General features: G+C 44.6%; 2 protein-coding genes across 3 annotated transcripts; one reads left to right on the forward strand and one right to left on the reverse strand.

Moving 5' to 3' along the window:
• Positions 1 to 867: 867 nt before the first annotated feature.
• napbb (N-ethylmaleimide-sensitive factor attachment protein, beta b) lies at positions 868 to 7252 on the forward strand. Of its 2 annotated transcripts, XM_029002993.1 has the most exons (11): positions 868 to 1106; positions 2885 to 2964; positions 3049 to 3165; positions 3973 to 4019; positions 4189 to 4266; positions 4388 to 4443; positions 4887 to 4971; positions 5052 to 5156; positions 5328 to 5396; positions 5740 to 5790; positions 6062 to 7252. In XM_029002993.1, exons 1-11 carry the CDS (start codon positions 1009 to 1011, stop codon positions 6161 to 6163), a joined length of 888 nt encoding a protein of 295 aa, XP_028858826.1. In that variant the 5' UTR covers positions 868 to 1008; the 3' UTR covers positions 6164 to 7252. The 2 variants fall into 2 exon arrangements, with proteins under 2 accessions (XP_028858826.1, XP_028858827.1); XM_029002994.1 differs by lacking the exon at positions 3973 to 4019 and having other exon boundaries at positions 969 to 1106.
• On the reverse strand, positions 7253 to 13804 carry gzf1 (GDNF-inducible zinc finger protein 1). The gene is made up of 6 exons (XM_029002992.1): positions 13648 to 13804; positions 10561 to 11897; positions 9173 to 9267; positions 8881 to 9048; positions 8368 to 8525; positions 7253 to 8097 (listed from the first exon to the last, which is right to left on the reverse strand). The coding sequence occupies exons 2-6, from the start codon at positions 11877 to 11879 to the stop codon at positions 7498 to 7500; spliced, it is 2340 nt and encodes a 779-aa protein (XP_028858825.1). The 5' UTR covers positions 11880 to 11897; positions 13648 to 13804; the 3' UTR covers positions 7253 to 7497.
• Positions 13805 to 14453: the final 649 nt, after the last annotated feature.

The following is a 14453-nucleotide window of genomic DNA, read 5'->3' on the forward strand; positions in this document are numbered from 1 at the left end:
CAAAAGCCTGTTTTTGGCTGAATCTGCTAGTCGGTGGAATGGTTTTATACAATTGCATACACCGATTGCGATTAATGTAGAACAATGGACTTTAATGGCCTTTAACTTAGTTTGACTGATCACATCAGCGCCCTCCAACCTGCAGTTACAAGGTACATTGCAGTTCCCATTTTAATATCTCTGTACTGTAACGAAAGATATAACTCATTGCCAACTTAACATCTGATTCTAATGCAAATTCATGATTTATTTTTTAAGCCAGTGCAGAGCCTCAGTAACCTGCTTGTCTGTTTAGCTCTCTTCTGTCACCTGCTGGCCACTGTAATCCACTGCTACTCAGATCAAAATGCCTGACAATTGCAATATCCTCAGTTTAACATCTGAACATTTAGTGTAAATTCTAGAGGACAGCTGTAATAAAAAGGGGGAAAGGCAAACAATAAAATGTATTTTCCCTGAGACAGGTGTGTTTGCCACACCCCTTCCGGATATGGTCATAATAAAAAGGATTGTTCTGCAGCAGGGTAACAAAGGTTTAATGTGTTTCTATGTACAGACACACAGAATTGGATGATATACAAACAGGAACTAACATTTGCATTTACAAAAAGATAGGTCGCCTTTACTTCATTTATGTATTCTGCGACCTGTTATTCTGAACCGCATTGTTAAAAACCGGCGCATGCGCAGAAAGGGGTCTCACGAACTTCCGAATGGGCACTTCGGCACAACACGTCCGAGGAAATTCTGAACACGCCGTTTAACGTTACGTAAGGCGTTTTGCGCCTGGCGTTGTGTGTACATGGGAATTGTAGTTTTACTGTGGGCTTCAACCTGCCCATGAAACGCACTGACAGACTCGGACTCCCATGGTGCCCCGCGAACACCGCACTCCGACGCTAAATAAAACCAAAGCCTAATCCCTCATTCTGCGGCCGGGGCTGATGCAGATAAACAAAACCAGTTCTTCGTAGCGCGTATCTGTAGATACTTCTGTCTAGAGTGGACATGGATAATTCCGGCAAAGAGAAGGAGGCGATTCAGCTAATGGCCGAGGCCGACAAGAAGGTGAAATCGTCCGGCTCCTTTCTGGGAGGGATGTTTGGGTAAGATAGCCTTAAAAATAGATCAATCAAGGGAGCAGAAAAGGCGATAAAATTAGGCTTTTCTTCACCGGCGAGGTTTAGCCACGTCTGCTAGTTTAGTTTTTAGTCAGTGCCTGACCCTCGATTCTCTTTACTATTCGGTAACGTCTGTGGTCCTTCACGGTGTAATCAGAATTAAACTGTATATTGCAGCTGTATTGTACCGCATAATTAGTCCATAGGTTGTTTACACGCATTCCGAGGCTAATCCCAGCTAGCTGCTAGTGCACTTTTTAGATCACGATTTGTCTCACGTACTTTTATTTTTAAGAAATAAAATAAAAACAACAGCTCAATTTGGAGCGCGTTTTAAGGAGGGATTTTTTTGGTGAACCGTAACCGAACGCGGTGTGTTTTTAATCGAGCTAATCACCCAGAGCTGCTCAGTAGCTTTATAGCTTTTCTAGTTTAAACGGCGAAAGGTCTGAAAGGTGTTTTTTTTTTTAGCAGTTTTGCGCAGTGCTGGCGCAGCACCACCTCTGTGCTTCGTGTCGCGACCCTCACCCCAAATCCACTCCCCGACCAGACCCTCACCCCAAATCCACTCCCCGACCAGACCCTCACCCCAAATCCACTCCCCGACCAGACCCTCACCCCAAATCCACTCCCCGACCAGACCCTCACCCCAAATCCACTCCCCGACCAGACCCTCACCCCGCGACCAAATCCACACCCCGGCCGCCCCCCGACCAGACCCTCGCCCTGTGACCAAATGTCTCACAATATTTGACCGACCAAACATTTCCATTTGCATGAATTTCTACATGTTCAGATTTATATAAACCTTTAATCGTCTGTGTTCATCATACGTAACTTATTATTATTATTATTATTATTATTATTTAATGTGTGTTGCCTGTTTGATGCAAACTACAGGCCAGACGTTGCTGGTGCTGTAAATGTTTGCTAATGATGGAATATGGACGCGTGGCGGTTTCCAGTGGCATGCTGTGTTCACTAATGCAAGTCTGTCATTTTAAAAACCTAATTGATTATTAGAAAACCCATTTGCAACGATCTAATAACAGTTGCACTGTTTAAAGCAATAAAACTGACAAAATTCAGACTAGCCTAGTATTTGGTGCATCAGCAGATGTTGGGACGACTACATCATTACAACAGTAGTCTAGTAACCTTATTTTTGTAAGAAGACGGACAGCAATTCTTCTCTTTTCCATTTTAATGATAGAACTGACATGAAGTATGTCACAGCCTCAAACGTCAGCCTACTTGAAAGCCTTTGGGGTCTGTTTAATCAATTCAGAGTGATCTGGGACATCGAAGACTTTGATGGCAAAATAGCTTCCAAAAATACACTGATTTTGTTTATTTTGGTTAGTGTTCCATTGGTGAAACGGTCTCTTTTTGAATGAAAATGATCTGGCTGTGTTTGTTAAGGTTGCGCTGGGGCTGGGAATATGGCAGTAAAATGCATGCTTTTGTTTTCTTGGTCTAGTTTGCGGCATATTTCATTCAATTTGTGGGCTTCTGGGAGACTTGGGTTGTCTTGCAGCTGTGTGTCTCCATTTTTAAAAATAATGCAAATTTCCTGCCATTTTGATCGTGAAAAAGGCCTTAAGCTGAACATCAAGATTGAACAGAACCGCTAACACCGTATTGAAGTTTGAGCAGTGCAGCACCTGCCACATCTTGTGCGAACAGCTATATGGCATATTTGCAAAATACTTTATTATTAATTATATCTGATTGTGAGCTGAATTGCAACAAATTTTTTTCAGTGGGAACCACAAGGTGGAGGAGGCGTGTGAGATGTATGCCAGGGCAGCAAACATGTTCAAGATGGCCAAGAACTGGAGTGGTAGGTGACCTTGTGAGGTGTGCAGTGGTTCATGTGTCTGTTTCCATAGCCATATGTATATGATTTTTATTATTTTTTGTCTAGCTGCCGGGAATGCGTTCTGCCAAGCAGCCAGGCTTCACATGCAGCTCCAGAACAAACACGACTCTGCAACCAGCTTCGTTGATGCGGGCAACGCCTTCAAGAAGGCAGACCCACAAGGTAGAGAACAGAAACCTAAGGAAAAGGTTATGGTTAACCTATTTGTAACGTACCCAAAACATTATCACAATCAGAGCTAGAAAATGGGGTGGGCAGCCTTCTCCCTTCTCCTTTCAACACAAAATGCACAGTCAGAATTTCTTTTCATTTTCCAGACAACAACTCTCATTAAGTTAAATGGGACTATGGACAAATGTGATTTAATTTGATGGTGCTTTGTTTGCCATCATTTCCTTAACATCCCTTTAATGTCATTTCCAGTCTTACTGTTACCGTGGAGATCTTTTTCTTATTATTTTATTTTATTGTGGGTCAGGAAATGTATTCTTTACCTTTTAAATCTTTGAACCAGTAAATCAAGGTTTGGAATGTGGCCATGCTAAACATCATTCTACTGCTACTACTGTGTAACATGTTTAAATATGATTGCCAAAATATCTCCATCTTGCAGTTTTCTTTCCTTCTCCTTCACTGCATTTTCATTCATGTATGTTCATTCACTCATTTAGAGTGATTTCCTGTAAAAAAAATAACAGAAAGTCAATCCCCCTGGAGCTGAATGGGTTTATAAATTCAATTGGATTGATCCCTCTATTCATTTGTTAAAGAGAAGATTATCAGCATTTTACCATCATGCAATTAGCGTCCCGTGTGACCAAAAGAGGTGACAGTATTTGAAAGGGAACGTGTTTTATGATGCATGCTGGTGCACGAGTGCATGACTCTTATGTAAAGTGTGTGTGTGTGTGTGTGTGTGTGTGTGTGTTTTAACTTTTGCATCATTTTCCCCCTCAATGCAAACAATAGAGGCTATCAACTGTTTAAATGCAGCCATCGATATTTACACAGACATGGTAAGCTCTTAATGCTCGGCCCGGTTCTATATGTAGTCCTCTACCTACCTTACGTGCTTTTTGTTGGGTGTCGGAATGTTATGTGTCGTCATCTTGAAGTGGACTTTCTTCCTTTTATTTGGAAGCACCTTGACTGTTTTAATTTTTTTGTCTTATGCCTTTATTACAGGGGAGATTTACTATTGCAGCAAAACACCACATCACGATTGCAGAGGTGTACGAGTCTGAACTAGTGGACATTGAGAAGGTACGGGTTTTACCTGTTCTCGGCCAGGCTGTCAACAGAAAGTTTTTATGATTTTTTTTTTTTTTTTTTATAGGCACCTTTTTATAGTGTGGTCTTTTTTTTTTTTTTTTTTTTTTTTTAGGCCATCGCCCATTATGAGCAGGCTGCAGACTACTACAAAGGCGAGGAGTCCAACAGGTAAGCCGAACAGTTGACTGTACTGTAATGGTATTCTTTTCCCAAATGCATCGTTATTGTCTTTCCACAATTAGCTAATGAAAAGAACAAGCATCTGCTCAGCATAATAAACAGTAATGATCAAGTAATAATATTATAATATGCTTGTTTCTAGGCAAGAGACAACAGGAGGCCGATTTAATTTTTTTTCCGGTAGGATATTGGAGGTTGAGGCTTTTGGTCTTTCCAGTAGAAAAAGATGAGTGATGGAACATCCCAAAAGAAAAAGGGGTCAGGGACTAATGGGACTGTACTGCAATGTTGACGACCTGTCGCTGATCCACGAGCTTTGGTCCAAACTATGTTCTCTGTTAGTGAAGGCCTGCGTGTTTCACCCCGAAAAGTGCATCCTGCACTCCTGATACCCCTGCAGAGTAAATGAAGCTTGTGTCTTCCCTTTAAAGCTCGGCAAACAAGTGTCTGCTGAAGGTGGCCGCCTACAGCGCTCAGCTGGAGCAGTACCAGAAAGCAATAGAGATTTATGAACAGGTACGCCCAGCCGGCCTTACTTCTCACGTTGCCTGGCTGATGCGGGAATATGATCCGTCTCTCTGTCTTGCTCTGTGTAGGTTGGGACTAACACCATGGACAATCCTTTATTAAAATACAGCGCCAAAGAGTACTTCTTCAAAGCGTCCCTGTGCCACTTCATTGTGGACGAGCTTAACGCAAAGGTAGGTCATTCCAAAGAATTTCAACAAACTTTTCCTCATGAACCCTGCAAAAAAAATAAAAAAGGAGAAAAACCCCAGTGGAATTATGCAGGTTGAGGCGGAATTCATTTCTATCCATCTCAGTGTTCTCGTGTGTGATTTTAACTTGTTTTTTTTTGTGTGTGTTTCTAGCTCGCTGTGGAGAAGTACGAGGAGATGTTCCCTGCATTCTCAGATTCAAGAGAGTGTAAGCTCTTGAAGGTATATACACTGTGTGTGTGTGTGTGTGTAATATGATGTTGTAACCCAGTCACATGCTCAATCAAACAAACTTTTGTTTATCTAGACACCAACATTTTCTTGTCTATGGAAATTATTTGGCTTCACGCTCTTCAGTTCACTTGAATGGCCTTACATTTAACCTTAGTCTTTTTCCTAAATATTTTACCATGGTAATCAACTTGTAGGCTCTGCAGAATATTTCGTTTTGGTGACGCTCTGTCTGATTTATGTAGGAATGAATAAAGGAGTTCTTCTTCTTGTTTTGGTATATTAGCCAACCCTTCATGGTTTGGAATGGATTTCTCTTTTTCCCCCCCGATAGAAACTTCTGGAAGCACACGAGGAGCAGAACAGTGAAGCGTTTACAGAAGCAGTAAGTCTTTAGCACTTTTTACCTAATGAGCCACAACTACGCGCTCATCCATGTTTTTACATCACAAGGATGTAGAGTCGTCCACATTGACACATAGCAAATAAATTGCAGTTTTTTGTTCAATCATCACCCTGACAGCCTATATTCGTTTTAATGATCTCAAGTAAACAAAAGTTGGGTAGTAAAAGCAAAACCCTAATGGGTTTTGAACATAGCAGACGCCTGACTGAACGGACAGCCCTCACAAACAATTCGGCTGTTCCCATCGCAGGTGAAAGAGTTTGACTCCATCTCCCGTCTGGACCAGTGGTTGACCACCATGCTGCTACGGATCAAGAAGACCATCCAGGGAGATGGTGGCGACCTGAAGTGATCTGACTGAGGAAAGACCCCCACAAACAGCATGCTTACCCTCCCTCACACCATTCACTTCTCTTTATATTTCTTCGTTCATTTTGTTGTGGACACTTTTATTTATTTTGTGTTGGTGGCCAATGCCATGTCTATAATAACTGCTGTATTATTATATAGATTATAATATATATATATATATATGTACACGAAGTTCTTATGCTAAAAGTAAAATATGCTCTTGGCCCCACAGTTTTTATGAATGCTTTGTTTCTGTGGTTACAGTGTGGAGCAGTCAGGTCCTGGAAGTATCCCATTCCTGTAGTATTCCCACAACATTCATTTATACCCCAGTTACCTCTCTGTTAACATCTCTGGAGATGTGAAGTCCTCCAGTGATGTGTCGGTCCTGACACAGAACTGAGCTGGAATGTCATTTTCTTGTATTTATTTTTTTCATGTGCCGCCCCCACTCATTACTAAATATTGTAATTGACACAATCTATTTATTTTTTTTTTTTAAATGTGTGTGTCTAGAACACAACTAAGATGACACCATTTTCCTTCTGATTTTATATTTGGGCCAATTTGGTAATTTTCTAGACTCATTGATAACCCTTGTTTTATTGCTGCTTTTCTCTGATGGTGGGGGGGAGAGGTGTTGGGAAACCTTTGCTTACACTATAGTTCTATAAATATATATATATAATATAATTTTGCAGAATGCACTTATAGAAATCTTTCTACACTAGATAAGATGAAGTGAGAATAAAAAAACACGTTTTTATTTTGGCAGCAAAATAAAAGCGTAGATGAGAACGAGTGAAATTTCTGTGTAGCTTGTGTCAATGTGCTCTGTATACTGACCCCATTTTTTTTTTGGGAATAATGCTAATTTGCCCTAATTGTCCCCGTCATGCAGCGGTGCATGTCACTGTGTGTGAAATAGTGTCGTGTGACTACATATCGTGAACTATACCAGGGTTTTTAAATAAGCCATCAGGAAGAGGATCTCTGCCTGCTTATCAAGGTTCTATCAGGAGGGTTAATGATCTCTTCACTGTATCTGCGTGAATGTAATAATAATAATAAAGACCAGTATCTGAAACCATGACTATTCCATGTCTTTATTTATTTATTACACTTTATTTCCTTTGTTTCACTTCAGAGTTTCTAACCTAATCCCTCTACACAGCACTTTTCTGTCCTTAAACCTGAAAGCACATCAGACATCAGAAAGTAGTGGAGCTGTTGTACATTTACGAAGCTTAAGCATTAAGTACAATTTAGGCATCAATATTGACCAGGGGGCTTTTATCATATTTTCTTGTTTTTTTTTTTTTGGCCAGTTGATCATCAGTTGGGTTCTCTAGTCTCCACGTGCTCAGAGGTTTGTGTGTCCTTGGACACTTCCAGATGGATGTCCACACTTGCTGTCTGCTTCATGTTTTCTGTCACACACTGAATTTCTCTGTTCGAAATGTCCAGTTCAGAGGTGGTGACCACAGTGGGCGCAGCTGCCACCTGAGACAGAATGCCATCGGACACGGCGGAGACCGGGACGGAGATGGATATGGGAGTGGAGGAGAGCGGGATGTGGAAAGGCATGGTCACCGGGGACCCATCCGCAGCTATGATGGGCTGGAGCTGGGTTCCCGCCGGCACCTCGGTCTGGATGACCGTGAAGCCGCCCAGGTTGTGGCTGACCAGGGCGATGGTGCCGTGGCTGCCCCAGTCCCCGGAGATGGTCACGGGCTCGGCGGTCACAGCCACCTGGGCGGCCTGGGCCTGTCCTTCAATTCTCGGCCCCTGTGACTGATTGAGATTATTGTTAATGGTCTTGTCTGTAGACTTCTCTTTCTTCAACGCTGTGTTTTTTGTCCTCTTGCTTGGATCCTCCACGTTGTCCTTGAGGATGGCCAGGTAATTTTTCCATGGTGTATTTTTGTCATGTATCTGTGGACCCAAAAAAAAAAAAATCACCAAAACACATACTTCTGAGCGAACAAATCAAATCAGATGAACAATTCTTTCCACAATCCAAAAACTATTTAACATATTTAAATGAGAATTGTGTTCCTATACTTATTCGTGACAATAATCTCTGTTTGCCTCTGGTTTCTGTCCACATAACAAAACTTGTTCAGACTGATTATCAGCACCTTTATTCAACCATTCTGACGACAAAAAGAACCCCCTGGATGGTTAATGTCCTGCTCCACTCACCATGGCATGCCTGCGGATGGTAGATTTGTCGGTGAAGGTGCGGTTGCAGAGCGTGCACATGTACGGCTTCTCCCCGGTGTGGATGCGCTGGTGGCGCTGCAGGGCGTTGAGCTGCGTGAACTGTTTATCGCAGCGGTCGCAGTGGTACGGCCGTTCGCCTGGGAAAAGGCGGGCAGGTCAGGCTTGTTGCTCGATATTTTATTAAAACTAAAATAGTAGAGGTGGGTAGTAGCCTAGTGGGCAACACACCTGCCTATTAACCAGAAGACCACAAAGTCACAGGTTCAAACCCCACTTACTACCATTGTGTCCCTGAGCAAGACAACCCTGAGTGTCTCCAGGGGGGGACTGTCCCTGTAACTACTGATTATAAGTCACTCTGGGTAAGGGTGCCTGATAAATGATGTGAATGTAAATGTATTCAGACTGCTGTAAAAATCTAACATTTGATTGACCGAGCAGTGTTCTAAGACATTATTATTTAAAACTATGCGCCAGGTTGTGTTTCGGTACCTGTGTGCGTCTTCATGTGCTGATGAAGGGAGTTCCTCTGGGCAAAAGCTCGCTCGCACAATTCACACTTGTACGGCTTGGAGCCCGAGTGGATCCTGGCGTGATGCTTCAGATACTCTTTGGATGCAAAGCTTTTCCCACAGCTCTCGCACATAAAAGGCTTCTCCCCTGGGAGACGGAAAAATAAAAATACAAAAAACCCATACACACACACGCACGCACTCCGGCATGAATGCCAACATCGTGGGTGCGGTACAAATATGTTATATCTGTCATGAACAGCTGCACTCACCAGTGTGGCATCTCTTGTGGTAAGCCAGCATGTGGTTTTGGGTGAACCTTGCATCACACTGATCACAGGAGAAGGGCTTCTCTCCGGTATGAATCCTATCAAGAAGGTGAAAGCGACGCCATGTAAAACGCGGCAAGACGGGCAACAACAATGGTTCCATCAACAGGGAATTCCTGGGAAGCCAGCGTGTCTGCAACATGAACTTATGTGTTCAGAGCTTCTTGCATCTCGTTAGTTAAAACAAAAGGACACGCCCCTCTCCATCTTACATTTACGGCATTAATCAGACGCTCTTAACCAGAGCGACTTACGACCAGTAGTTACAGGGACAGTCCCCCCCCTGGGGACACTCAGGGTTAAGTGTCTTGCTCAGGGACACAACGGTAGTAAGTGGGATTTGAACCTGGGTCTCCTGGTTCATAGGCGAGTGTGTTACCCACTAGGCTACTACCACCCCAACATCTTACTGTGTAAGTTTCTCTTCCGGTAAAAGAGCTGGCACAGAAGTGGCCTCCGAGCAAAATCCACAATCATTTCACCACGGACCTGTTCCACGTTTCCCTGCCTTATTTTCACACCTGCACACTTTATTTATGATTTATTTATGAACTTTGTGCATAACGGCATCTTATTTATTGATCTTGTCGTTCACAGACCTGATTGCCAGTGTCTGTTGTGAGATACGATAAAAGGTGAAGAAAAGGAATCTTGCCTCGCCGATGAAGGACCTGACGTAGAAAGGCCCTTCTGGACTGTTTACTATATAGTAGTAGCCTAGCGGGTAAGAAACTCACCTATGAACCAAAAGACCCAGGTTCAAATCCAACTTACAACCATTGTGTCCCTGAGCAAGACACCTAAAGGTCCCCTTATTTCACATTAACACGAGTTCCCCCGGCCAGACTATGGTCCTGCAGTGGCTAAAAATGGTGATAGATTTAAAGAGTGCTTTGGTCATTCTGCTTTGCCGTTCAGAGCGGCAGCTCAGGTGGTCTGATATGGAAATTGTCCCCTTACATGACATCCCGTCTGTGCCAAACATTGACGTTGGTGAATGATGCTGATGACGTTATTTCCGCAAATGCCCACTCACTTCTACAGGCCTCCTCCTCAGTAGCATTTAATGCTACAGACACCGAAACGGCGCGTCCTGGGGAAATCTCATTGTGGGACTGGATCAAAGTGCCTGTAACTCTGTACCACGGCTGAATTTGGGAAAGAGACTTCAGACACTTCAGATTAGGGGACACCGATATAAAAGCAATAGAATTCATGTCAGGGGACCTTCAGTTGCTCCAGGGGGACTGTCCCTGTAACTACTGATCTACTAATGTGTGAAGAATGGCATGGGGAAGCAGTGCGCCCCGTGGTGCTAATGCGGTACGTACCTGCGGTGGGTCTTCAGCGCCGAGCTTTGGGCGAACTTGGCATCGCAGTCGGAGCACTCGTAAGGCCGGTGGCCCGTGTGTGTCCTCTCGTGCAGGGTCAGGGACGTCTTGGAGCTCAAGGTCTTGTTGCATACGGGGCAGTGGTGCCGCTCCCCGCCCCCCTCGTGCACGTGCCGCATGTGGCGCCTGGTGTCCTTCTTCCTCTTGAAGGCCTTGCCGCAGACGTCGCAGGGGAAAAGGCGCTCCTCGCTGTGGACGTGCCGCTGGTGGATCTTCAGGTTGCAGCGGTTAGCGAAGGTCTGCTGGCAGGTGTCGCAGCGGTAGGTGACCTCGGGCTGGATGCCGTGGCTCACCTGGGTGTGCTTCAGGTAGCTCTTCTCGTAGTGGAACGTCCGATCGCATTTGTCACAATGGTATTTGACCTGGCCGCGCCGTTTCTCCTTCGTTAAAAGATCCTCGGTCACTTCTACCAGCTGGTAGTCTATGTCCTTCGGGTCGTCTTCCGGGACGTCCTGGTCCTCCTGGTCAGCAGACTGTGCAGATTCAGCCTCGCTGTCAGGGAACAACGCAGCCGAAGCTTCCTCGGTACCTGTCCCTGTGTCAGGGGACAGCATGTCCACATCTCCTCGTGTTTTATTCGCCACTTCCTGGCTCTCAGGCTCCGTGGCCGTTTTAGGGCGCCCCCTCTTCCTCCTCAACGCCCCAACAAACACCTTGCGGCCGGCCAGCCGGTTGCTCAGCCTCCTGCTCTGAGCTGCGGCCACCTCCTGCTGGATTGCCCCTGTAGCTTCTGGGGTTTGGGGTGAGCCGGCCGGAAAAGGGGGATCCCTCGCTTGGTTACCTGTGCTGCTGGACGATTCCGTCCTGCATGCCGACGCGTTGAAGTCCACCAGCAAGTCGTCGTCCTTTTCCGCCGTGCGGCTCTGCTCTGGGCCCAAAGGCTCAAGAACCTGCTGGCAAGCATCAACAAGGTCCCTGCAGTCCAACACCTCGGCGGCTTTTAATACCACGCCCACCGCATTTTTTGCAACTTGGACTCTGCCAGTATACACGAACTCCAAGAACTTGCCAAAAGCAAAACCGGCCACGTCTAGCGAGAAAACCTTCTTGGTTTGCTCCCCGGTTAGTAGGTGTCCTTTAAAATAGCCACTCGACGCGGCAAGCACCACTTGGTGGGCGTTAAACTCCACGAGGTCCCCTTGGAGGTCTACCTGGACTGTGATGTCACACAGCCGTCCAGTGACCCGCAGTTGCCACATGGCCTCAAGAAGGTTCTCATGATGGGACTTCGAGATGAGTTCTACCTCTGCATCACTCATATTGTCAAATACCTATAACTAAAACAAAGACAATTCATTTCAGGTTTGTGGCAATCGTTGGCATGTTCATGTAAATTTGTTGGTTGCAACTAGATATTTGTTTAGAATGAAGAGCTATTTATTCATTTAAAATACCATCCTTCAAATTCCATGGTACAGAGTAACATACAGATATCACATACAGTGCCTACAGAAAACAAGTATCACGTAACCAAGATTTTAATAATTATGTAGTAACCGGTTCATGAATCATGATTATCTTGATTTAAAAATCAGACATTAGGGTTCCTGCACATTTTTGGAATGACTTTTTTTTAAATGACTGTTTGATATAACCATATGTTCTCTGACATTTCTATGCAAATGTGACAAAAAGTTCAATTCAACTCTGAAAAGCTGAACTCCTCCTCCTCCAAGTTTGCGCAAGCCCAAGTAACTACGTAACGCCGGCAAATATACTACAGACCTGCGCGAGTTTTAAACGTTGTAGTAGTGAACATAGAAAGAAAAAAAAGCGCAACGTCTTATGGGAACTACGTACTTCGTTATTCATTCTTTTCCAAGACTTTATATGTTTACTTTGTAATCCAAAACCCTGTTCAAATCCATTGACTTTTGTATGTTGATCTTATGAGCACTTTTATAGCAGTGGTGTGGTTGCTGTCTGAACGTGTACAGTACAGGCCAAAAGTTTGGACACACCTTCTCATTCTATGTGTTTTCTTTATTTTCATGACCATTTACGTTGGTAGATTCTCACTGAAGGCATCAAAACTATGAATGAGCACATGTGGAGTTATGTACTAAACAAAAAGTGGAGACCTGGCCTCCACAGTCACCGGACCTGAACCCAATCCAGATGGTTTGGGGTGAACTGGACCACAGAGTGAAGGCAAAGGGGCCAACAAGTGCTAAACACCTCTGGGAACTCCTTCAAGACTGTTGGAAAAGCATTTCAGGTGACGACCTCTTGAAGTTCATCGAGAAAATGCCAAGAGTGTACAAAGCAGTAATCAGAGCAAAGAAACTAGAATATAAAACATGTTTTCAGTTCATCTTTTTTGTTCATTCATAGTTTTGATGCCTTCAGTGAGAATCTACCAATGTAAATGGTCACAAAAATAAAGAAAACACATTGAATGAGAAGGTGTCCAAACCTTTGGCCTATACTGTATGTTTGTGTATATGCAGCTACTCAAACCCTTGCACGTCAGAACGTTTTTTTATTCCAACTGTGGAAAATTCCCGCAGACCGCGTGGCACTGGCACTTCAGGTCTTCTACTGGTCCGATATGCTCTTGGGATATTTATTAAGATTAAAAAAAGTAAAGACAATACTTTCACACTCGTACATTTCTTTCCCCGCCTGAAACGAGGCACTTGCACATCAATACAAATGTGTAGAAAATTGGTCGCACATTTGCGCCTGGCACGTCGTGGAAGATCCCCGCGTGTTTTTTGTTGTTGTTACACGCCAGATAACGGTGGGGCTGCTGCTAGCGGTTCGCGGGACCGGGTCCTCGGCGCAGGACGCCTCCCGTCCGGACAGTTCGGGCCAAACGCGACCGCGGCGTAACAAAGAACGCAAGGAACACGCGAGCTCCCGGTTCCGCCGCCTGGCTGACGCGCGAACCGGCGGCGCCGGAACGTCGTTAGCCGTTAACCCGATTAGCAGCGGCGCTAGGCGGCCGAAGCCAGCCGCGCTCCGCCGCCGCCGCCGTCGCGGAAGGACCGGAGCGGCGAGCGCGGCGGAGTGGCGCGCTCTTACCGTAAGCTCGGTAAAATGGCAGCCCTCCACAATTGGCGACGCGCGGGCGCGGGGTATTTCCTGTAGAAACTGCACCCGGGCCCGCGTCGCCCTGGCGGCGGCCATGTTGGATCGGGGCGAGGTGCTCCTGCCGGTGAGGGCGGCGGGAGGAGATGGGGGGTTATTCTTCTGCACAAATAGTTTTATTGGGGTCTTTACGTGGCGCTGCGAAAGACCAGAAGAAAAAAAAAAGGAAATGTTGAATTCACAAAAGGGAGGCAAAACACAGACTTCTATATGCAGAAAAGAACTTGTAACGATGCCGTTATATAACCTAACCAAACATGACACAGGAAAGTTGAAAATGAGAAATTAAACAAAACCCACAAAACATTTCACTGCCTGTAGTTTATGGATAAATATAATATAATAATAAAATATCAGCCAAATGATCAATTACTGAGTCATGTACTAGCAAAGATTTTAGATAGTATATAGAAAAGGGCCCTATTTAATATTGAAATGCTGGAGTGAGTCACTGAGAATGAGTGTATACGTCCTTATGCTGTATTATTAACCAGTGCATCATTTAAGGATGAACATACCCTACCATTCTCTAATCTGTTCACCGAACGTCAGGTTGGGAGGAACTACCAATTGTTGGCTGAATACACTTGCATGGATATCTCAGATGTATGATATTTGAGACAGGGATGTAGCACTTATTTTAATAATTCAGTGGGGTATCCATTTATTAAATATAATACCAGACTGTGGACGAGACTGGAACATAACCCAGACGTCTGATATAATGCATGTCTTATATA

This window comes from Denticeps clupeoides, chromosome 14, assembly GCF_900700375.1.
Source record: "Denticeps clupeoides chromosome 14, fDenClu1.1, whole genome shotgun sequence".
Taxonomy (NCBI): domain Eukaryota; kingdom Metazoa; phylum Chordata; class Actinopteri; order Clupeiformes; family Denticipitidae; genus Denticeps; species Denticeps clupeoides.